The sequence below is a fragment of the Oncorhynchus mykiss genome, chromosome 21 (genome assembly GCF_013265735.2).
Source record: "Oncorhynchus mykiss isolate Arlee chromosome 21, USDA_OmykA_1.1, whole genome shotgun sequence".
NCBI classification, from domain to species: domain Eukaryota; kingdom Metazoa; phylum Chordata; class Actinopteri; order Salmoniformes; family Salmonidae; genus Oncorhynchus; species Oncorhynchus mykiss.
Window position 1 is genome coordinate 63,856,251 of NC_048585.1, and position 25,333 is coordinate 63,881,583.

General features: G+C 49.5%; 1 protein-coding gene across 1 annotated transcript in view; it reads left to right on the plus strand.

The window, feature by feature from the left end:
* ctc1 (CTS telomere maintenance complex component 1) overlaps window positions 1-23,732 on the plus strand; it is a 47,428-nt gene extending 23,696 nt beyond the window's left edge. The window contains exons 13-23 of the mRNA XM_036956535.1: window positions 1,172-1,261; window positions 2,114-2,251; window positions 5,217-5,263; window positions 12,922-13,043; window positions 13,870-14,026; window positions 14,876-14,950; window positions 21,172-21,328; window positions 21,478-21,542; window positions 21,631-21,787; window positions 23,296-23,431; window positions 23,520-23,732. Coding sequence (XP_036812430.1) covers window positions 1,172-1,261; window positions 2,114-2,251; window positions 5,217-5,263; window positions 12,922-13,043; window positions 13,870-14,026; window positions 14,876-14,950; window positions 21,172-21,328; window positions 21,478-21,542; window positions 21,631-21,787; window positions 23,296-23,431; window positions 23,520-23,632 — 1,257 coding nt within the window. The 3' untranslated portion in view covers window positions 23,633-23,732. The remainder of the gene's footprint in view (window positions 1-1,171; window positions 1,262-2,113; window positions 2,252-5,216; window positions 5,264-12,921; window positions 13,044-13,869; window positions 14,027-14,875; window positions 14,951-21,171; window positions 21,329-21,477; window positions 21,543-21,630; window positions 21,788-23,295; window positions 23,432-23,519) is intronic.
* Window positions 23,733-25,333: the final 1,601 nt, after the last annotated feature.

Sequence of the window (25,333 nt, forward strand, 5' to 3'; positions counted from 1 at the left end):
GGTGCTAAAGGGCACCTCTCCATTTGGGTGGGGTAGACTGTTTGACTCTCCTGCCATTGTTGGGCTAAAGGGCACCTCTCCATTTGGGTGAGGTAGACTGTTTGACTCTCCTGCCATTGTTGGGCTAAAGGGCACCTCTCCATTTGGTTGGGGTAGACTGTTTGACTCTCCTGCCATTGTTGGGCTAAAGGGCACCTCTCCATTTGGGTGAGGTAGACTGTTTGACTCTCCTGCCATTGTTGGGCTAAAGGGCACCTCTCCATTTGGGTGGAGTAGACTGTTTGACTCTCCTGCCATTGTTGGGCTAAAGGGCACCTCTCCATTTGGGTGAGGTAGACTGTTTGACTCTCCTGCCATTGTTGGGCTAAAGGGCACCTCTCCATTTGGGTGAGGTAGACTGTTTGACTATCCTGCCATTGTTGGGCTAAAGGGCACCTCTCCATTTGGGTGAGGTAGACTGTTTGACTCTCCTGCCATTGTTGGGCTAAAGGGCACCTCTCCATTGATACGTCAGTCCTTGTAAAGCATTGTCATGTATTTTTCTTCTTGGCTTTTGGAAATTAAATATAGTTTCAGACTAAACATTACTGACTCAGTTCCAGGTTGGATGGTGTTTTCAGGTTTCTGTTTTCCAGAGCATTTGCTGTATATGTTTAGAATAATAATATTTGGTCGTTTTAAGCCTCTTGTCTTAACCCTAATCACCCTTCCAGTTAATTCCATCCAAAATCAGGTAGTCAGGTAGTATCCTGTATATGTCCTGGTGACATAGTGTTGTAGAGGGTAGTATCCTGTATATGTCCTGGTGACATAGTGTTGTAGAGGGTAGTATCCTGTATATGTCCTGGTGACATAGTGAAGGTTATGTTGTAGAGGGTAGTATCCTGTATATGTTCCTGACAAAAACATCCAAGTTTATCTAACTCTAAATCTATATTTTTTTATGAACATGCTGAAAAATGCAGGAGCTCAGCTGATCATGACCTCTCTCTCGCTCTGTCTCCCTCTCTCCCTCTTACTCTGTCTCCCTCTCACTCTGTCTCCCTCTTGTGTCTTTCTCCCTTTCGCTCTGTTCCTGTCTCCCTCTCCCTCTGGTGTCTGTCTCCCTCTGGTGTCTGTCTCCCTCTGGTGTCTGTCTCCCTCTCGCTCTGTTTCTGTCTCCCTTACTCAGGTAGAGCTGTTGTTTGTGAGGTCATCAGTACGCTGGTTTCCTCTGATCCAGGCTGGATCTTTCTACAGACTCATCGCTCCTAACACCCAGGTACTCTATCCCTCCCTCCATCCCTCTCTCTCTGTCTCCCTCCATCCTTCTCTCTCTGTCTCCCTCCATCCCTCTCTCTCTGTCTCCCTCCATCCCTCTCTCTCTGTCTCCCTCCATCCTTCACTCTCCATCCCTCCGTTGCTCTGTCTCCCTCCATCGCTCTGTCTCCCTCCCTCCACCCCCCTCGCTCTGTCTCCCTCCCTCCATCCCCCTCGCTCTGTCTCCCTCCACCCCCCTCGCTCTGTCTGTCTCCCTCCACCCCCCTCGCTCTGTCTCCCTCAATCCACCCCCCTCGCTCTGCCTCCCTCCCTCCACCCCCCTCGCTCTGTCTCCCTCCCTCCACCCCCCTCGCTCTGTCTCCCTCAATCCACCCCCCTCGCTCTGCCTCCCTCCCTCCACCCCCCTCGCTCTGTCTCCCTCCCTCCACCCCCCTCGCTCTGTCTCCCTCCCTCCACCCCCCTCGCTCTGTCTCCCCCCCCCCCCCCTCGCTCTGTCTCCCTCCACCCACCCCCCTCGCTCTGTCTCCCTCCCTAATCCCTCTCGCCATGTCTCCCTCCATCCCTCTCTCTTCTACACAAGATTTTTGACTTCTCTGTCATACTGTGTTGGATCTTGTCCAGCCATCTTGTCTCAAGAGGACTACAATGGAAATAAGTCCCAGACTTTGTTGTGTGTTATCCTCCATTATTTACCTCATGTGTATGTATGGCTTTTTCCAGTTTTATGTGTGGTAATTTCAAAATGGCCGAATTAATAAACTAGAAGACTTGGGTTGTTTTCTTTTGATCTAGTAAAGCTTTTTGTTACGTGGAGTGTTTTACTGCCTGATTGGCCTGTGTTCCTGTCACTCAGGATCATAGTGTTCTGATTGGCTGTCGTGTTGCTGGGAGGAGTGGTGTAGTGCTCCATACGAACCCCTCCCTCCTTGTGCGCTCTGATTGGAGGATCCACACCCTGACCCACCCACTCCTGACCACGCCCTACTCCCAGGTGAGCCAGGCTGCATCCAGCAGGACTCAGCGGTGCGCCACCTTTAATTAAAAAGAAAGTGTTTTGTGATTCCTTATGGTCACAAACATATTGATCAGGGCCAGGGCCATGCACATACCTTTTGTGCTCCCCCCAACCATGGTTGCAGACTGGTTGAGCTATTATTCCAAGAGAGGAAAGCAACCTATTCTGATGAGTCCTTTCTGAAATATAACCACCAAACATATAACCACCAAACTAGTCCTGTCTGAAATACTGTAGACATATAACCACCAAACATATAACCACCAAACTAGTCCTGTCTGAAATACTGTAGACATGGAGTTACCCAGACTAGTCCTGTCTGAAATACTGTAGACATGTAGTTACCCAGACTAGTCCTGTCTGAAATACTGTAGACATGTAGTTACCAAACTAGTCCTGTCTGAAATACTGTAGACATGTAGTTACCCAGACTAGTCCTGTCTGAAATACTGTAGACATGTAGTTACCCAGACTAGTCCTGTCTGAAATACTGTAGACATGTAGTTACCCAGACTAGTCCTGTCTGAAATACTGTAGACATGTAGTTACCAAACTAGTCCTGTCTGAAATACTGTAGACATGTAGTTACCAAACTAGTCCTGTCTGAAATACTGTAGACATGTAGTTACCCAGACTAGTCCTGTCTGAAATACTGTAGACATGTAGTTAGTTACCAAACTAGTCCTGTATGAAATACTGTAGACATGTAGTTACCAAACTAGTCCTGTCTGAAATACTGTAGACATGTAGTTACCAAACTAGTCCTGTCTGAAATACTGTAGACATGTAGTTACCAAACTAGTCCTGTCTGAAATACTGTAGACATGTAGTTACCAAACTAGTCCTGTCTGAAATACTGTAGACATGTAGTTACCCAGACTAGTCCTGTCTGAAATACTGTAGACATGTAGTTACCCAGACTAGTCCTGTCTGAAATACTGTAGACATGTAGTTACCCAGACTAGTCCTGTCTGAAATACTGTAGACATGTAGTTACCAAACTAGTCCTGTCTGAAATACTGTAGACATGTAGTTACCCAGACTAGTCCTGTCTGAAATACTGTAGACATGTAGTTACCCAGACTAGTCCTGTCTGAAATACTGTAGACATGTAGTTACCCAGACTAGTCCTGTCTGAAATACTGTAGACATGTAGTTACCAAACTAGTCCTGTCTGAAATACTTGTAGCCACCAAACTAGTCCTGTATGAAATACTGTAGCCACCAAACTAGTCCTGTCTGAAATACTTTTAGCCACCAAACTAGTCCTGTCTGAAATACCTTAGCCACCAAACTAGTCCTGTCTGAAATACTGTAGACATGTGGTTAGCCAAACTAGTCCTGTCTGAAATACTTGTAGCCACCAAACTAGTCCTGTCTGAAATACTGTAGCCACCAAACTAGTCCTGTCTGAAATACCTTAGCCACCAAACTAGTCCTGTCTGAAATACTGTAGCCACCAAACTAGTCCTGTCTGAAATACCTTAGCCACCAAACTAGTCCTATCTGAAATACTTGTAGCCACCAAACTAGTCCTGTCTGAAATACTGTAGCCACCAAACTAGTCCTGTCTGAAATACCTTAGCCACCAAACTAGTCCTGTCTGAAATACTTGTAGCCACCAAACTAGTCCTGTCTGAAATACTGTAGCCACCAAACTAGTCCTGTCTGAAATACTTGTAGCCACCAAACTAGTCCTGTCTGAAATACTTATAGCCACCAAACTAGTCCTGTCTGGAATACTATAGACATGTAGTTACCAAACTAGTCCTGTCTGAAATACTGTAGCCACCAAACTAGTCCTGTCTGAAATACTGTAGACATGTAGTTACCAAACTAGTCCTGTCTGAAATACTGTAGCCACCAAACAAGTCCTGTCTGAAATACTGTAGCCACCAAACTAGTCCTGTCTGAAATACTATAGACATGTAGTTACCAAACTAGTCCTGTCTGAAATACTGTAGTTACCAAACTAGTCCTGTCTGAAATACTGTAGCCACCAAACTAGTCCTGTCTGAAATACTATAGACATGTAGTTACCAAACTAGTCCTGTCTGAAATACTGTAGCCACCAAACTAGTCCTGTCTGAAATACTTGTAGCCTCCAAACTAGTCCTGTCTGAAATACTGTAGCCACCAAACTAGTCCTGTCTGAAATACTGTAGCCAGTAGTTACCCAGACTAGTCCTATCTGAAATACTTTATACATGTTACCAGTAGTTACCAAACTAGTAGAACCCTGTCTGTGCCTGATCAGGCCACACCCCACACACCCAGGCCACACCCACCAAACATGATTGTACCTCTTGGAGAATGTTGTGCACCATTTTGGGGAAACGTGTTCTTCAGTGCAAACCGTCACGCAACGTAGGAAAAACGTTCAATGAACACACCCCAGCCTTGAAGTTATAACTAACTGTAATACCTGACCTCTACACCCTGACCTCTCTCTCCTCCAGTTAAACTCTGACCTCTAAACCCTGACCTCTCTCTCCTCCAGTTAAACTCTGACCTCTACACCCTGACCTCTCTCTCCTCCAGTTAACCCCTGACCTCTAAACCCTGACCTCTGTCCTCCAGTTAACCCCTGACCTCTAAACCCTGACCTCTCTCCTCCAGTTAACCCCTGACCTCTAAACCCTGACCTCTCTCTCCTCCAGTTAACCCCTGACCTCTCTCTCCTCCAGTTAAACCCTGACCTCTCTCTCCTCCAGTTAACCCCTGACCTCTAACCCCTGACCTCTCTCCTCCAGTTAACCCCTGACCTCTAAACCCTGACCTCTCTCTCCTCCAGTTAAACCCTGACCTCTAAACTCGGACCTCTAAACCCTGACCTCTAAACCCTGACCTCTCTCTCCTCCAGTTAAACTCTGACCTCTAACCCCTGACCTCTCTCCTCCAGTTAAATCCTGATCTCTAACCCCTGACCTCTCTCCTACAGATTGTTTCTCAGAAGGTCATGTCTGTGGCTGAGGTCCTGGACTGCAGGTAAGAAAACAAATCTACACATTCAAATCAAATGTTATTGGCTACACATGGTTAGCAGATGTTATTGGTTACATGGTTAGCTGATGTTAATGGCTACATGGTTAGCAGATGGTATTGGCTACACATGGTTAGCAGATGTTATTGGTCACATACACATGGTTAGCAGATGTTATTGGCTACACATGGTTAGCAGATGTTATTGGTCACATGGTTAGCAGATGTTATTGGCTACACATGGTTAGCTGATGTTATTGGCTACACATGGTTAGCAGATGTTATTGGCTACACATGGTTAGCAGATGTTATTGGCTACACATGGTTAGCCGATGTTATTGGCTACACATGGTTAGCAGATGGTATTGGCTACACATGGTTAGCAGATGTTATTGGCTACACATGGTTAGCAGATGTTATTGGCTACACATGATTAGCAGATGGTATTGGCTACACATGGTTAGCAGATGGTATTGGCTACACATGGTTAGCAGATGTTATTGGTTACACATGGTTAGCAGATGTTATTGGTTACACATGGTTAGCAGATGTTATTGGTTACACATGGTTAGCAGATGTTATTGGTTACACATGGTTAGCAGATGTTATTGGTTACACATGGTTAGCAGATGTTATTGGTTACACATGGTTAGCAGATGTTATTGGCTACACATGGTTAGCAGATGTTATTGGCTACACATGGTTAGCAGATGTTATTGGTTACACATGGTTAGCAGATGTTATTGGTTACACATGGTTAGCAGATGTTATTGGCTACACATGGTTAGCAGATGTTATTGGCTACACATGGTTAGCAGATGTTATTGGTTACGCATGGTTAGCAGCTGTTATTGGTTACATGGTTAGCAGATGTTATTGGCTACACATGGTTAGCAGATGTTATTGTGAGTTTAGTGAAATGCTTGTGCTTTTAGTTCCAACAGTGCAGTAATATCTAACAATTCCCAACAACTACCCAATACACACAAATCTGAAGGGCTAAATGAGAATATGTACATATAAGTATATAGATGAGCGATGGCCGAGCGGCATAGGCAAGGTGCAGTAGATGGTATAAAATACAGTATATACATGTGATATGAGTAATGTAAGATGTGTAAACAGTATTAAAGTGGCATTGTTTAATGTGGCTAGTGATCCATTTATTAAAGTGGCCAGTGATGAGGTGGAAACAGCCATCACTAACATTGAGAGGCTATGCGAGACTATGTTGGCAGCAGCCTCTCAATGTTAGTGATGGCTGTTTAACAGTCTGATGGCCTTGAGATAGAAGCTGTTTTTCAGTCTCTCGGTCCCAACTTTGATGCACCTGTACTGACCTCACCTTCTGGATGATAGTGGGGTGAACAGGCAGTGGCTCGGGTGTTTTTTGTAGGTGTCCTGGAGGGCAGGTAGTTTGCCCCCGGTGATGCGTTGTGCAGACCGCACCACCCTCTGGAGAGCCTTGTGTTTGAGGGTGGTGCAGTTGCCGTACCAGGCGGTGATACAGCCCGACAGGATGCTCTTGATAGTGCATCTGTAAAAGTTTGTGAGGGTTTTAGGTGACAAGCCAAATTTCTTCATCCTCCTGAGGTTGAAGAGGCGCTGTTGCCCCTTCTTCACCACGCTGTCTGTGTGGGTGGACCAATTCAGTTTGTCCGTGATGTGTACGCCGAGGAACTTCACTTTCCACCTTCTCCACAACTGTCCTGTAGATGTGGTTGCTCCCTCTGCTGTTTCCTGAAGTCCACGATCATCTCCTTTGTTTTGTTGACGCTGAGTGAGAGGTTGTTTTCCTGACACCACACTCACGCTTTCCACTACACATGATAACAAACTTCTATATTCACACTAATGTCCTGAACTACATTTTGATTGGACGACGAGTGAACAGTAGAACAGAGCGGCCCTCACCTCCTCCCTGTAGGCCGTCTCGTCGTTGTTGGTACTCAAGCCCACTACTGTTGTGTCGTCTGCAAACTTGATGATTGAGTCGGAGGAGTGCATGGCCACGCAGTCATGGGTGAACAGGAGGGGGCTGAGCACGCACCCTTGTGGGGCCCCAGTGTTGAGGGTCAGCAAAATGGAGATGTTGTTTCCTACCTTCACCACCTGGGGGTGGCCCGTCAGGAAGTCCAGGACCCAACTACACAGGGCGGGGTTGAGTCCCAAGGCCTCCAGTTTAATGTCGAGTTTGGAGGGTACTATGGTGTTGAATGCTGAGATGTAGTTAATTGACAGCATTCTTACATAGGTATTCCTCTTGTCCAGATGGGATAGGGCAGTGTGATGGCGATTGCGTCGTCTGTGAACCTGTTGGGGCGGGTCAGGTAAGGTGGAGGTGATATGATCCTTAACTAGTCTCTCAAAGCACTTCATGATGACAGAAGTGAGTGATACGAGGCGATAGTCATTTAGTTCAGTTACCTTTGCCTTCTTGGGTACAGGAACAATGGCAGCCATCTTGAAGCATGTGGGGACAACAGACTGGGATATGGATTGACGTGATTTGACGTGGCTGTTTTTATAGTCCGTGATTTCCTGTAGACCCTGCCACATACGTCTCGTGTCTGAGCCGTTGAATTGCGACTCCACCTTGTCCCTGTACCGGCATTTCTCTTGTTCGATTGCCTTGCGGAGGGAATAACTACACTGTTTATATTCAGCCATATTCCCAGACCTCGTTCCGTGGTTAAATGCGGTGGATCGTGCTTTCAGTTTTGTGCGAATGCTGCCATCCATCCACGGTTTCTGGTTAGGGTAGGTTTTAATAGTCACAGTGGGTACAACATCTCCTATGCTCTTCTTTATAAACACACTCACCGAGTATAGGTCAATGTTGTTCTCTGAGGCTGACGGGAACATATTCCTGTCCGCGTGATCAAAACAATCTTGAAGCGTGGCTTCCGATTGGTTGGACCAGCGTTGAATGGTTCTTGTCACTGGTACATCCTGTTTGAGTTTCTGCCTATAGGACGGTAGGAGCAAGATGGAGTCGCGGTCGGGGTGTAGTGATGGGATGGAACCCCAGCCTGTTGTGATGGGTTCGAACCCCGGGCTGTAGTGATGGGATGGAACCCCAGACTGTAGTGATGGGATGGAACCCCAGGGTGTAGTGATGGGATGGAACCCCAGGGTGTAGTGATGGGATGGAACCCCAGGGTGTAGTGATGGGATGGAACCCCAGGCTGTAGTGATGGGATGGAACCCCAGGCTGTAGTGATGGGATGGAACCCCAGACTGTAGTGATGGGATGGAACCCCAGGCTGTAGTGATGGGATGGAACTCCAGGCTGTAGTGATGGGATGGAACCCCAGGGTGTAGTGATGGGATGGAACCCCAGGCTGTAGTGATGGGATGGAACCCCAGGCTGTAGTGATGGGATGGAACCCCAGGGTGTAGTGATGGGATGGAACCCCAGGGTGTAGTGATGGGATGGAACCCCAGACTGTAGTGATGGGATGGAACCCCAGACTGTAGTGATGGGATGGAACCCCAGGCTGTAGTGATGGGATGGAACCCCAGGCTGTAGTGTTGGGATGGAACCCCAGGGTGTAGTGATGGGATGGAACCCCAGGCTGTAGTGATGGGATGGAACCCCAGGCTGTAGTGATGGGATGGAACCCCAGGCTGTAGTGATGGGATGGAACCCCAGGGTGTAGTGATGGGATGGAACCCCAGGGTGTAGTGATGGGATGGAACCCCAGGCTGTAGTGATGGGATGGAACCCCAGGGTGTAGTGATGGGATGGAACCCCAGGGTGTAGTGATGGGATGGAACCCCAGGCTGTTGTGATGGGATGGAACCCCAGGCTGTTGTGGTGGGATGGAACCCCAGACTGTAGTGGTGGGATGGAACCCCAGGCTGTAGTGGTGGGATGGAACCCCAGGCTGTAGTGATGGGATGGAACCCCAGGCTGTTGTGATGGGATGGAACCCCAGGCTGTTGTGGTGGGATGGAACCCCAGGCTGTAGTGATGGGATGGAACCCCAGGCTGTAGTGATGGGATGGAACCCCAGCCTGTTGTGATGGGATGGAACCCCAGGGTGTAGTGATGGGATGGAACCCCAGGCTGTTGTGATGGGATGGAACCCCAGGCTGTAGTGATGGGATGGAACCCCAGGGTGTAGTGATGGGATGGAACCCCAGGGTGTAGTGATGGGATGGAACCCCAGACTGTAGTGATGGGATTGATCCCCAGGGTGTAGTGATGGGATGGAACCCCAGGCTGTAGTGATGGGATGGAACCCCAGGCTGTAGTGATGGGATGGAACCCCAGGCTGTAGTGATGGGATGGAACCCCAGGCTGTAGTGATGGGATGGAACCACAGGCTGTAGTGATGGGATGGAACCACAGGCTGTAGTGATGGGATGGAACCCCAGGCTGTAGTGATGGGATGGAACCCCAGGCTGCAGTGATGGGATGGAACCCCAGGGTGTAGTGATGGGATGGAACCCCAGGCTGTTGTGATGGGATGGAACCCCAGGGTGTAGTGATGGGATGGAACCCCAGGCTGTAGTGATGGGATGGAACCCCAGGCTGTAGTGATGGGATGGAACCCCAGGCTGCAGTGATGGGATGGAACCCCAGGGTGTAGTGATGGGATGGAACCCCAGGCTGTTGTGATGGGATGGAACCCCAGGGTGTAGTGATGGGATGGAACCCCAGGGTGTAGTGATGGGATGGAACCCCAGGGTGTAGTGATGGGATGGAACCCCAGGCTGTAGTGATGGGATGGAACCCCAGCCTGTTGTGATGGGATGGAACCCCAGGGTGTAGTGATGGGATGGAACCCCAGGCTGTAGTGATGGGATGGAACCCCAGGCTGCAGTGATGGGATGGAACCCCAGGCTGCAGTGATGGGATGGAACCCCAGGGTGTAGTGATGGGATGGAACCCCAGGGTGTAGTGATGGGATGGAACCCCAGGCTGTAGTGATGGGATGGAACCCCAGGGTGTAGTGATGGGATGCAACCCCAGCCTGTTGTGATGGGTTCGAACCCCAGGCTGTAGTGATGGGATGGAACCCCAGGCTGTAGTGATGGGATCAAACCCCAGGCTGTAGTGATGGGATGGAACCCCAGGGTGTAGTGATGGGATGGAACCCCAGAGTGTAGTGATGGGATGGAACCCCAGGGTGTATTGATGGGATGGAACACCAGGCTGTAGTGATGGGATGGAACCCCAGGCTGTAGTGATGGGATGGAACCCCAGGCTATAGTGATGGGATGGAACCCCAGGCTGTTGTGATGGGATGGAACCCCAGCCTGTTGTGATGGGTTCGAACCCCAGGGTGTAGTGATGGGATGGAACCCCAGGCTGTAGTGATGGGATGGAACCCCAGCCTGTTGTGATGGGTTCGAACCCCAGGGTGTAGTGATGGGATGGAACCCCAGGCTGTAGTGATGGGATGGAACCCCAGGCTGTAGTGATGGGATGGAACCCCAGGGTGTAGTGATGGGATGGAACCCCAGGCTGTAGTGATGGGATGGAACCCCAGCCTGTTGTGATGGGATGGAACCCCAGGGTGTAGTGATGGGATGGAACCCCAGGCTGTTGTGATGGGATGGAACCCCAGGCTGTAGTGATGGGATGGAACCCCAGGGTGTAGTGATGGGATGGAACCCCAGGGTGTAGTGATGGGATGGAACCCCAGACTGTAGTGATGGGATGGATCCCCAGGGTGTAGTGATGGGATGGAACCCCAGGCTGTAGTGATGGGATGGAACCCCAGGCTGTAGTGATGGGATGGAACCCCAGGGTGTAGTGATGGGATGGAACCCCAGGCTGTAGTAATGGGATGGAACCCCAGGCTGTAGTGATGGGATGGAACCCCAGGCTGTAGTGATGGGATGGAACCCCAGGCTGTAGTGATGGGATGGAACCCCAGGCTGCAGTGATGGGATGGAACCCCAGGGTGTAGTGATGGGATGGAACCCCAGGCTGTTGTGATGGGATGGAACCCCAGGGTCTAGTGATGGGATGGAACCCCAGGGTGTAGTGATGGGATGGAACCCCAGGGTGTAGTGATGGGATGGAACCCCAGGCTGTAGTGATGGGATGGAACCCCAGCCTGTTGTGATGGGATGGAACCCCAGGGTGTAGTGATGGGATGGAACCCCAGGCTGTAGTGATGGGATGGAACCCCAGGCTGCAGTGATGGGATGGAACCCCAGGCTGCAGTGATGGGATGGAACCCCAGGCTGCAGTGATGGGATGGAACCCCAGGGTGTAGTGATGGGATGGAACCCCAGGCTGTAGTGATGGGATGGAACCCCAGGGTTTAGTGATGGGATAGAACCCCAGCCTGTTGTGATGGGTTCGAACCCCAGGCTGTAGTGATGGGATGGAACCCCAGGCTGTAGTGATGGGATCGAACCCCAGGCTGTAGTGATGGGATGGAACCCCAGGGTGTAGTGATGGGATGGAACCCCAGGGTGTAGTGATGGGATGGAACCCCAGAGTGTAGTGATGGGATGGAACCCCAGGGTGTATTGATGGGATGGAACACCAGGCTGTAGTGATGGGATGGAACCCCAGGCTGTAGTGATGGGATGGAACCCCAGGCTATAGTGATGGGATGGAACCCCAGGCTGTTGTGATGGGATGGAACCCCAGCCTGTTGTGATGGGTTCGAACCCCAGGGTGTAGTGATGGGATGGAACCCCAGGCTGTAGTGATGGGATGGAACCCCAGCCTGTTGTGATGGGTTCGAACCCCAGGGTGTAGTGATGGGATGGAACCCCAGGCTGTAGTGATGGGATGGAACCCCAGGCTGTAGTGATGGGATGGAACCCCAGGGTGTAGTGATGGGATGGAACCCCAGGCTGTTGTGATGGGATGGAACCCCAGGCTGTAGTGATGGGATGGAACCCCAGGCTGTAGTGATGGGATGGAACCCCAGGCTGTAGTGATGGGATGGAACCCCAGGCTGCAGTGATGGGATGGAACCCCAGGCTGCAGTGATGGGATGGAACCCCAGGCTGCAGTGATGGGATGGAACCCCAGGCTGTAGTGATGGGATGGAACCCCAGACTGTAGTGATGGGATGGAACCCCAGGCTGTAGTGATGGGATGGAACCCCAGGCTGTAGTGATGGGATGGAACCCCAGGCTGTAGTGATGGGATGGAACCCCAGGCTGCAGTGATGGGATGGAACCCCAGGGTGCAGTGATGGGATGGAACCCCAGGCTGTAGTGATGGGATGGAACCCCAGCCTGTTGTGATGGGATGGAACCCCAGGCTGCAGTGATGGGATGGAACCCCAGGCTGTAGTGATGGGATGGAACCCCAGGCTGTAGTGATGGGATGGAACCCCAGGCTGTAGTGATGGGATGGAACCCCAGGCTGTAGTGATGGGATGGAACCCCATGCTGTAGTGATGGGATGGAACCCCAGGCTGTAGTGATGGGATGGAACCCCAGGCTGTAGTGATGGGATGGAACCCCAGGCTGTAGTGATGCCGTGACACTGAGCTCATGAAGTGTTTTAATTAGATTTTCAAAAAACATTTGTATTAATGTCAGAGTGATTAGAGGGACAATAGAGCGCTGAGTACCAGGCAGTAAGTTTGGTAGAGCTTGGGGAAGACTAGTTACCTGACTAAGCGGTCGGCCAGACCAGGTAGGCTCAGGTACCATCATCACCTCTCTCTGTGTTGTAGCAGTGGGGTGGATCTGGTGTCGTTCCATGGAGTCATATCTCAGAGGATCACCCTACAGAGAGGAACGACCACACACACTCCTGCACAGAGAGGAACGACCACACACACTCCTGCACAGAGAGGTACGGGACACACCCCATGCACAGAGAGGTACGAGACACACACACTCCTTCACAGAGAGGTACGAGACACACACACTCCTACACAGAGAGGTACGAGACACACTCCTACACAGAGAGGTACGAGACACACACACTCCTGCACAGAGAGGTACGACCACACACACCCCTACACAGAGAGGTACGACCACACACACTCCTACACAGAGAGGTACGACCACACACCCCTACACAGAGAGGTACGACCACACACCCCTACACAGAGAGGTACGACCACACACCCCTACACAGAGAGGTACGACCACACACCCCTACACAGAGAGGTACGACCACACACACTCCTGCACAGAGAGGTACGGGACACACCCCTGCACAGAGAGGTACGAGACACACACCCCTACACAGAGAGGTACGACCACACAACCCTACACAGAGAGGTACGACCACACACCCCTACACAGAGAGGTACGACCACACACCCCTACACAGAGAGGTACGACCACACACCCCTACACAGAGAGGTACGACCACACAGGAACAGGGTTTGAGTTAAAACCTACAGGAGGGTAGTTCTCCAGGAACAGGGTTGGAGTTAAAACTTCCAGGAGGGTAGTTCTCCAGGAACAGGGTTGGAGTTAAAACCTCCAGGAGGGTGTCTCCAGTAACAGGGTTTGGAGTTAAAATCTCCAGGAGGGTATCTCTCCAGGAACAGGGTTGGAGTTAAAACCTCCAGGAGGGTATCTCCAGGAACAGGGTTGTTCTGTGTGTTTGTGTTTTACCTGTGTGTTTGTGTTTTACCTGTGTGTTTGTGTTTTTCCTGTGTGTGTAGATGTGGAAGCAGGACTGAGTGTGAGGTTGACGGTGTGTGTGGAGCCCAGAGGGCGGAGCCTGCAGGTCTATTTGGACCTAAGCCTCACCCCCTACCCTCCCGGCCTGGTACCCGGAAACACCGTCCAGTTTACCAGCTTCCAACGCAGGCTGTCACGGTAACACATCAAACACGCACACACAGACATACTGAGGATACCAAACATTGGGAACACCTTCCTAATATTGAGTTGCACCTCAGAACAGCCTCAATTCTTCAGGCCATGGACTCTACAAGGTGTTGAAAGCGTTCCACAGGGATGCTGGCCCCATGTTGACTCCAATGCTTCCCACAGTTGTGTCAAGTTGGCTGGATGTCCTTTGGGTGGTGGACCATTCTTGATAAACACAGGAAACTGTTGAGTATGAATAAAAACCCAGCAGCGTTGTAGTTCTTTACATAAACCGGTGCGCCTGGCACCTACTACCATACCCTGTTCAAAGGCACTTCAATCTTTTCTTACCCATTCACTCTCTGAATGGCGCACACACACAATCCATGTCTCAATTGTCTCAAGACATAAAAATCCTTCTTTAACCCGTCTCCTCCCCTTCATCTACACTGACTGAAGTGGATTTAACAAGTGACATCATTAAGGGATCATAGTTTTCACCTGGATTCACCTGGTCAGTCTCATGGAAAGAGCAGGTGGTCCTAATGTTTTGTCCACCTAGTGTATGTTGTTTTCATAGAGTATCACAATAACTGATATAACAGTGGAAAGGTGCATTAAAATAGGAGGTGTATTAAAATAGGTGTATTATAATAGGTGTATTAAAACAGAAGGTGTATTAAAATGTTTCAGAAGGTGTATTAAAATAGAAGTTGTATTAAAATGTTTCACAAGGTGTATTAAAATAGAAGTTGTATTAAAATGTTTCACAAGGTGTATTAATATGCTTCAGCCCATCTTCAACAGAAAAGGTAGTCAGGTGCTGGACTTATTTTGTGTGTTTGTGTGTTGCAGGGTGGGAGGGGTGTATTGTCGTTCTGTCCCAGTCAGCTGTTTGACCATCATGGCCCTGGGAAAGACTGACACCCAGTGAGTCCTCTCTTCTCCTCCTCCTTCACTCTACCTCTTCTCCTCCTCATCCACTCTACCTCCTCTCCTCCTCCTTCACTCTACCTCCTCTCCTCATTCACTCTACCTCCTCCTCTCCTCCTCATCCACTCTACCTCTTCTCCTCCTCATCCACTCTACCTCCTCATCCACTCGACCTCCTCTCCTCATTCACTCTACCTCTTCTCCTCCTCATTCACTCTACCTCCTCTCCTCCTCCTTCACTCTACCTCCTCTCCTCATCCACTCTACCTCCTCCTCTCCTCCTCATTCACTCTACCTCCTCTCCTCCTCCTTCACTCTACCTCCTCTCCTCCTCCTTCACTCTACCTCCTCTCCTCCTCCTTCACTCTACCTCCTCTCCTCCTCATTCACTCTACCTCCTCTCCTCCTCATTCACTCTACCTCCTCTCCTCCTCCTTCACTCTACCTCCTCTCCTCCTCCTTCACTCTACCTCCTCTCCTCCTCCTTCACTCTACCTCCTCTCCTACTCATTTACTCTACCTCCTCTCCTACTCATTCACTCTACCTCCTCTCCTCCTCATTCACTCTACCTCCTCTCCTCCTCCTTCACTCTACCTCCTCTCCTCCTCCTTCACTCTACCTCCTCTCCTCCTCATTCACTCTACCTCCTCATCTCCTCCTCATTCACTCTACCTCCTCATCTCCTCCTCATTCACTCTACCTCCTCATTCACTCTACCTCCTCTCCTCATTCACTCTACCTCCTCATCTCCTCCTCATTCACTCTACCTCCTCTCCTCCTCATTCACTCTACCTCCTCTTCTCCTCCTCATCCACTCTACCTCCTCTCCCCTCCTTCACTCTACCTCCTCTCCTCCTTCACTCTACCTCTTCTCCTCCTTCACTCTACCTCCTCTCCTCCTTCACTCTACCTCCTCTCCTCCTCATTCACTCTACCTCCTCTTCTCCTCCTCATCCACTCTACCTCCTCTCCTCCTCATTCACTCTACCTCTTCTCCTCCATCACTCTACCTCTTCTCCTCCTTCACTCTACCTCCTCTCCTCCTTCACTCTACCTCTTCTCCTCCTTCACTCTACATCCTCTCCTCCTTCACTCTACCTCCTCTCCTCCTCATTCACTCTACCTCCTCTTCTCCTCCTCATCCACTCTACCTCCTCTCCTCCTCATTCACTCTACCTCTTCTCCTCCATCACTCTACCTCTTCTCCTCCTTCACTCTACCTCCTCTCCTCCTTCACTCTACCTCTTCTCCTCCTTCACTCTACATCCTCTCCTCCTTCACTCTACCGCTTCTCCTCATTCACTCTACCTCCTCATCTCCTCCTCATTCACTCTACCTCCTCTCCTCATTCACTCTACCTCCTCATCTCCTCCTCATTCACTCTACTTCCTCTCCTCCTCATTCACTCTACCTCCTCTTCTCCTCCTCATCCACTCTACCTCCTCTCCCCCTCCTTCACTCTACCTCCTCTCCTCCTTCACTCTACCTCTTCTCCTCCTTCACTCTACCTCCTCTCCTCCTTCACTCTACCTCCTCTCCTCCTCATTCACTCTACCTCCTCTTCTCCTCCTCATCCACTCTACCTCCTCTCCTCCTCATTCACTCTACCTCTTCTCCTCCATCACTCTACCTCTTCTCCTCCTTCACTCTACCTCCTCTCCTCCTTCACTCTACCTCTTCTCCTCCTTCACTCTACATCCTCTCCTCCTTCACTCTACCTCTTCTCCTCCTTCACTCTACATCCTCTCCTCCTTCACTCTACCTCTTCTCCTCCATCACTCTACATCCTCTCCTCCTTCACTCTACCTCTTCTCCTCCATCACTCTACCTCTTCTCCTCCTTCACTCTACCTCTTCTCCTCCTTCACTCTACCTCTTCTCCTCCTTCACTCTACCTCTTCTCCTCCTCATGTACTCTACCTCCTCTCCTCCTCCTTCACTCTACCTCCTCTCCTCCTCATTCACTCTACCTCCTCTCCTCCTCATTCACTCTACCTCCTCTCCTCATTCACTCTACCTCCTCTCCTCATTCACTCTACCTCCTCTCCTCCTCCTTCACTCTACCTCCTCTCCTCCTCCTTCACTCTACCTCCTCTCCTCCTCATTCACTCTACCTCCTCTCCTCCTCATTCACTCTACCTCCTCTCCTCCTCCTTCACTCTATCTCCTCTCCTCCTCCTTCACTCTACCTCCTCTCCTACTCATTTACTCTACCTCCTACTCATTCACTCTACCTCCTCTCCTCCTCATTCACTCTACCTCCTCTCCTCCTCATTCACTCTACCTCCTCTCCTCCTCCTTCACTCTACCTCCTCTCCTCCTCCTTCACTCTACCTCCTCTCCTCCTCATTCACTCTACCTCCTCATCTCCTCCTCATTCACTCTACCTCCTCATCTCCTCCTCATTCACTCTACCTCCTCTCCTCCTCATTCACTCTAACTCCTCTTCTCCTCCTCATCCACTCTACCTCCTCTCCCCCTCCTTCACTCTACCTCCTCTCCTCCTTCACTCTACCTCTTCTCCTCCTTCACTCTACCTCCTCTCCTCCTTCACTCTACCTCCTCTCCTCCTCATTCACTCTACCTCCTCTTCTCCTCCTCATCCACTCTACCTCCTCTCCTCCTCATTCACTCTACCTCTTCTCCTCCATCACTCTACCTCTTCTCCTCCTTCACTCTACCTCCTCTCCTCCTTCACTCTACCTCTTCTCCTCCTTCACTCTACATCCTCTCCTCCTTCACTCTACCTCTTCTCCTCCTTCACTCTACATCCTCTCCTCCTTCACTCTACCTCTTCTCCTCCATCACTCTACCTCTTCTCCTCCTTCACTCTACCTCTTCTCCTCCTTCACTCTACCTCTTCTCCTCCTTCACTCTACCTCTTCTCCTCCTCATGTACTCTACCTCCTCTCCTCCTCCTTCACTCTACCTCCTCTCCTCCTCATTCACTCTACCTCCTCTCCTCCTCATTCACTCTACCTCCTCTCCTCATTCACTCTACCTCCTCTCCTCATTCACTCTACATCCTCTCCTCATTCACTCTACCTCCTCTCCTCCTCCTTCACTCTACCTCCTCTCCTCCTCCTTCACTCTACCTCCTCTCCTCCTCATTCACTCTACCTCCTCTCCTCCTCATTCACTCTACCTCCTCTCCTCCTCCTTCACTCTACCTCCTCTCCTCCTCCTTCACTCTACCTCCTCTCCTCCTCCTTCACTCTACCTCCTCTCCTACTCATTTACTCTACCTCCTACTCATTCACTCTACCTCCTCTCCTCCTCATTCACTCTACCTCCTCTCCTCCTCCTTCACTCTACCTCCTCTCCTCCTCCTTCACTCTACCTCCTCTCCTCCTCCTTCACTCTACCTCCTCTCCTTCTTCACTCTACCTCCTCTCCTCCTCATTCACTCTACCTCCTCTTCTCCTCCTCATTCACTCTACCTCTTCTCCTCCATCACTCTACCTCTTCTCCTCCTTCACTCTACCTCCTCTCCTCCTTCACTCTACCTCTTCTCCTCCTTCACTCTACATCCTCTCCTCCTTCACTCTACCTCTTCTCCTCCTTCACTCTACATCCTCTCCTCCTTCACTCTACCTCTTCTCCTCCATCACTCTACCTCTTCTCCTCCTTCACTCTACCTCTTCTCCTCCTTCACTCTACCTCTTCTCCTCCTCATGTACTCTACCTCCTCTCCTCCTCCTTCACTCTACCTCCTCTCCTCCTCATTCACTCTACCTCCTCTCCTCATTCACTCTACCTCCTCTCCTCATTCACTCTACCTCCTCTCCTCATTCACTCTACCTCCTCTCCTCCTCCTTCACTCTACCTCCTCTCCTCCTCCTTCACTCTACCTCCTCTCCTCCTCATTCACTCTACCTCCTCTCCTCCTCATTCACTCTACCTCCTCTCCTCCTCCTTCACTCTACCTCCTCTCCTCCTCCTTCACTCTACCTCCTCTCCTCCTCCTTCACTCTACCTCCTACTCATTCACTCTACCTCCTCTCCTCCTCATTCACTCTTCCTCCTCTCCTCCTCATTCACTCTACCTCCTCTCCTCCTCCTTCACTCTACCTCCTCTCCTCCTCCTTCACTCTACCTCCTCTCCTCCTCATTCACTCTACCTCCTCATCTCCTCCTCATTCACTCTACCTCCTCATCTCCTCCTCATTCACTCTACCTCCTCATCTCCTCCTCATTCACTCTACCTCCTCATCTCCTCCTCATTCACTCTACCTCCTCTCCTCCTCATTCACTCTACCTCCTCTTCTCCTCCTCATCCACTCTACCTCCTCTCCCCCTCCTTCACTCTACCTCCTCTCCTCCTTCACTCTACCTCTTCTCCTCCTTCACTCTACCTCCTCTCCTCCTTCACTCTACCTCCTCTCCTCCTCATTCACTCTACCTCCTCTTCTCCTCCTCATCCACTCTACCTCCTCTCCTCCTCATTCACTCTACCTCTTCTCCTCCATCACTCTACCTCTTCTCCTCCTTCACTCTACCTCCTCTCCTCCTTCACTCTACCTCTTCTCCTCCTTCACTCTACATCCTCTCCTCCTTCACTCTACCTCTTCTCCTCATTCACTCTACCTCCTCATCTCCTCCTCATTCACTCTACCTCCTCTCCTCATTCACTCTACCTCCTCATCTCCTCCTCATTCACTCTACCTCCTCTCCTCCACATTCACTCTACCTCCTCTTCTCCTCCTTATCCACTCTACCTCCTCTCCTCCTCCTTCACTCTACCTCCTCTCCTCCTTCACTCTACCTCTTCTCCTCCTTCACTCTACCTCCTCTCCTCCTTCACTCTACCTCCTCTCCTCCTCATCCACTCTACCTCCTCTCCTCCTCATTCACTCTACCTCTTCTCCTCCATCACTCTACCTCTTCTCCTCCTTCACTCTACCTCCTCTCCTCCTTCACGCTACCTCTTCTCCTCCTTCACTCTACATCCTCTCCTCCTTCACTCTACCTCTTCTCCTCCTTCACTCTACATCCTCTCCTCCTTCACTCTACCTCTTCTCCTCTATCACTCTACCTCTTCTCCTCCTTCACTCTACCTCTTCTCCTCCTTCACTCTACCTCCTCTCCTCCTTCACTCTACCTCCTCTCCTCCTCATCCACTCTACCTCCTCTCCTCCTCATTCACTCTACCTCTTCTCCTCCATCACTCTACCTCTTCTCCTCCTTCACTCTACCTCCTCTCCTCCTTCACGCTACCTCTTCTCCTCCTTCACTCTACATCCTCTCCTCCTTCACTCTACCTCTTCTCCTCCTTCACTCTACATCCTCTCCTCCTTCACTCTACCTCTTCTCCTCTATCACTCTACCTCTTCTCCTCCTTCACTCTACCTCTTCTCCTCCTTCACTCTACCTCTTCTCCTCCTTCACTCTACCTCCTCTCCTCCTCCTTCACTCTACCTCTTCTCCTCCTTCACTCTACCTCCTCTCCTCCTTCACTCTACCTCCTCTCCTCCTTCACTTTACCTCCTCTCCGATTTTCACTCGACCTCCAGTCTCTTCTCTCTGTATTATAACAGTCTCTTCTCTCTGTATTATAACAGTATCATAACAGTCTCTTCTCTCTGTATCATAACAGTCTCTTCTCTCTGTATCATAACAGTCTCCTCTCTCTGTATCATAACAGTCTCTTCTCTCTGTATTATAACAGTCTCTTCTCTCTGTATTATAACAGTCTCTTTTCTCTGTATTATAACAGTCTCTTCTCTCTGTATTATAACAGTCTCTTCTCTCTGTATCATAACAGTCTCTTCTCTCTGTATTATAGCAGTCTCTTCTCTCTGTATCATAACAGTATCTTCTCTCTGTATTATAACAGTCCCTTCTCTCTGTATCATAACAGTCTCTTCTCTCTGTATTATAACAGTCTCTTCTCTCTGTATCATAACAGTCTCTTCTCTCTGTATTATAACAGTCTCATCTCTCTGTATTATAACAGTCTCTTCTCTCTGTATTATAACAGTCTCTTCTCTCTGTATTATAACAGTCTCATCTCTCTGTATTATAACAGTCTCTTCTCTCTGTATCATAACAGTCTCTTCTCTCTGTATCATAACAGTCTCTTCTCTCTGTATCATAACAGTCTCTTCTCTCTGTATCATAACAGTCTCTTCTCTCTGTATTATAACAGTCTCATCTCTCTGTATCATAACAGTCTCTTATCTCATTTTCCTCTTCCTTATCCCTCTCTCTCTCTCCAGGTCATGTGACTCTCCTCCTCCCATGATCCTCTTGGGTGTGTGGGCATTGGCAGGGGCAGAGCAGTGCATTTTGGGCCGGGTCAGAGGTCATGTGGTGTGTGTTCTCTACCTGCAGCTGCAGTGGACTTGTTCTCTGTGTGGCAGTATATACGCACAGGTACAGACACACCGCATGCACACACACACACACACACACACACACACACACAGTCAGTGTCAGTCTTGTGTGGTTAGTAATCAGGAGTTCAGAGTCTTCGGAAAGGTTATACCAGGTCACACAGCTAACTCTCTCTCTCTTACTTATAGGAGAGGTGTACTCGGTCTCAGCCTCCCTGTAATTCTACCTCTGCTGTGTTTCAGGCCGAAGCCAAGTGAGTTAACAAGTTTATTGTGTGTGTTGGGGTATGTGTTTGCATATTTGTGTGAGTTAATCGTGTGTGTGTGTGTGTGTGTGTACAGGGCAGCTGTAGAGGATGGCAGTGGAGAGGCCCATATTTGGTTCTCCTGTCCAGTAATTTCCGGTTTACTGGGGTTAGCCATGCCCCAGTGGGAAGGGCTTCAGAGGTCACTGAGGGTCAGAGGTCACCTCAGGGTCTACACACGGGGGCGGAGCCTGGTAAGGTCACTTAATCAATCAATCACTTTTTGTATGTCCTTCTTGTGGGCACTTTATTGAGTCTGAAATGGCACCCTGTCCCTTATATAACATGTCTTCAGTCTGAAATGGCACCCTGTCCCATATATAACATGTCTTCAGTCTGAAATGGCACCCTGTCCCATATATAACATGTCTTCAGTCTGAAATGGCACCCTGTCCCATATATAACATGTCTTCAGTCTGAAATGGCACCCTGTCCCTTATATAACATGTCTTCAATCTGAAATGGCACCATGTCCCTTATATAACATGTCTTCAGTCTGAAATGGCACCCTGTCCCATATATAACATGTCTTCAGTCTGAAATGGCACCCTGTCCCTTATATAACATGTCTTCAGTCTGAAATGGCACCCTGTCCCTTATATAACATGTCTTCAGTCTGAAATGGCACCCTGTCCCATATATAACATGTCTTCAGTCTGAAATGGCACCCTGTCCCTTATATAACATGCCTTCAGTCTGAAATGGCACCCTGTCCCTTATATAACATGTCTTCAGTCTGAAATGGCACCCTGTCCCATATATAACATGCCTTCAGTCTGAAATGGCACCCTGTCCCATATATAACATGTCTTGAGTCTGAAATGGCACCCTGTCCCTTATATAACATGCCTTCAGTCTGAAATGGCACCCTTTCCCTTATATAACATGCCTTCAGTCTGAAATGGCACCCTGTCCCTTATATAACATGTTATGAGTCTGAAATGGCACCCTGTCCCTTATATAACATGTCTTCAGTCTGAAATGGCACCCTGTCCCATGTATAACATGTCTTCAGTCTGAAATGGCACCCTGTCCCTTATATAACATGTCTTCAGTCTGAAATGGCACCCTGTCCCATATATAACATGTCTTCAGTCTGAAATGGCACCCTGTCCCTTATATAACATGCCTTCAGTCTGAAATGGCACCCTGTCCCTTATATAACATGTTATGAGTCTGAAATGGCACCCTGTCCCTTATATAACATGTCTTCAGTCTGAAATGGCACCCTGTCCCATATATAACATGCCTTCAGTCTGAAATGGCACCCTGTCCCATATATAACATGTCTTGAGTCTGAAATGGCACCCTGTCCCTTATATAACATGCCTTCAGTCTGAAATGGCACCCTGTCCCTTATATAACATGCCTTCAGTCTGAAATGGCACCCTGTCCCTTATATAACATGTTATGAGTCTGAAATGGCACCCTGTCCCTTATATAACATGTCTTCAGTCTGAAATGGCACCCTGTCCCATGTATAACATGTCTTCAGTATGAAATGGCACCCTGTCCCTTATATAACATGTCTTCAGTCTGAAATGGCACCCTGTCCCATGTATAACATGTCTTCAGTCTGAAATGGCACCCTGTCCCTTATATAACATGTCTTCAGTCTGAAATGGCACCCTGTCCCTTATATAACATGTCTTCAGTCTGAAATGGCACATTGTACCTTATATGACACGTTATGTTTGTGTAGGTGTGTGATGTGGACGCTGACGACCCTCTCCTCCAGTACCTGTCCTGTGTGTGTAGCAGCAGCACCGTGTGTCGCCCCCTAACTCTCATCTGCACACTACACACACGTTCACACACACCTGCTGCACGCAGAGAGGGTGAGTTCACACACACGCACACGGGTATGCACTCCATGGCCTCTCAGATACACACATTCAGTTCACCCACGTGTGTATATGTTTGCAGACTCTGCCCAGCTGAAGAGGTTTACCCGAGGAGACAGAGAGTTTGTGACTCGGATGCCCCCCCCTCTCCAACTCACCTGTACACACATCCTGGAGGAGAGAGAGCGGGACTGAGAGAGCAATAGGGAGACTGAGAGAGTGATAGGGAGTCTGAGAGAGCGATAGGGAGACTGAGAGAGCGATAGGGAGACTGAGAGAGCGATAGGGAGACTGAGGGAGGGAGAGAGAGACTGAGGGAGGGAGCGAGAGATAGACAGGGAGGGAGCGAGGTAGACTGAGGGAGGGAGAGAGAGACTGAGGGAGGGAGCGAGAGATAGACAGGGAGGGAGCGAGGTAGACTGAGGGAGCGAGCGAGGGACTGAGGGAGCGAGCGAGGTAGACTGAGGGAGCGAGGTAGACTGAGGGAGCGAGCGAGGGACTGAGGGAGCGAGCGAGGTAGACTGAGGGAGCGAGAGAGAGCCTGAGGGAGGGAGCGAGAGAGAGACTGAGGGAGGGAGCGAGGTACTGAGGGAGCCAGCGAGGGACTGAAGGAGAGCAAGGGACTTGGGGAGCGAGAGGGAGGGACAGAGCTAGGGAAGGGAGAGAGGGACTGAGAGTGGGATACAGACATGGAGAGAGGGAAACTGTTTATGTAATCAAATGTTGATCTGTTGTTAATAAATTTTTTCATTTTTCCTGCGTGTTTTTGCTTCTCATCTCTGCCTTACATTCTGTCTAAACAGACAGACAGCAGTAGGAGGACCAAACATACACACACACCTGGCCCATCGGTTCTACTGAGACAGCTGGAGACTATAGAAGTGGAGGTGAACTTTGGTCAAGTAGTATACAGGGTCACAAGGTTCTTGAGGTGCTTAAAGTACTTGAATTTGGCACTCTGAAAATCTGACGTTTTCTCAAGTTGGTACTTGAAACGTAGTTGAATTAAAATGAAAGGAGAACAGAAAATGATCAAATATGTTTATGAAAAATATTAGAAAAATGTATTGGTCTTGAATTCTACCCAGTTTAATTTCCTCACGTTCTGTGTTCTGGTTGCCACCCACTCCGCCAGGCAGGTCCAAAACTGACTGATTAGGTGCGGCCAAACATCACATCGATAGCTAAAAGGCCACGTCGATAACCAAAAGGCCAGGCATGTAGATTTCATTCTGCCTGGCAGGATATTGATGTTCATGAATGAGTTTTGCCAGACCTGACGAGGGATGTAGTGGAGGTTGAACGCACCTAAGTGCCGTTTACTCACCTTTTTATTTGTGAAATAGAGTTTACTCACCTTTGAATGTAGTTATTATTATTATTATTATTATTATTATTATTATTATTATTATTATTATTATTATTATTATTGCGTTCCCAGTGTTGATCAACTCTCAGAAGGCTTCCTGAATTCTAATCGCAAATGTATGTTTGTTATGTTGGGCTGCTCCCACAGATTGGCCTTGTTCGTTATGTTGGGCTGCTCCCACAGATTGGCCTTGTTCGTTATGTTGGGCTGCTCCCACGGATTGGCCTTGTTCGTTATGTTGGGCTGCTCCCACAGATTGGCCTTGTTAGTTATGTCGGGCTGCTCCCACAGATTGGCCTTGTTAGTTATGTCGGGCTGCTCCCACAGATTGGCCATGTTCGTTATGTTGGGCTGCTCCCGCGGATTGGCCTTGTTCGTTATGTTGGGCTGCTCCCACAGATTGGCCTTGTCCGTTATGTTGGGCTGCTCCCACGGATTGGCCTTGTTCGTTATGTTGGGCTGCTCCCGCAGATTGGCCTTGTTCGTTATGTTGGGCTGCTTCCGCAGATTGGCCTTGTCCGTTATGT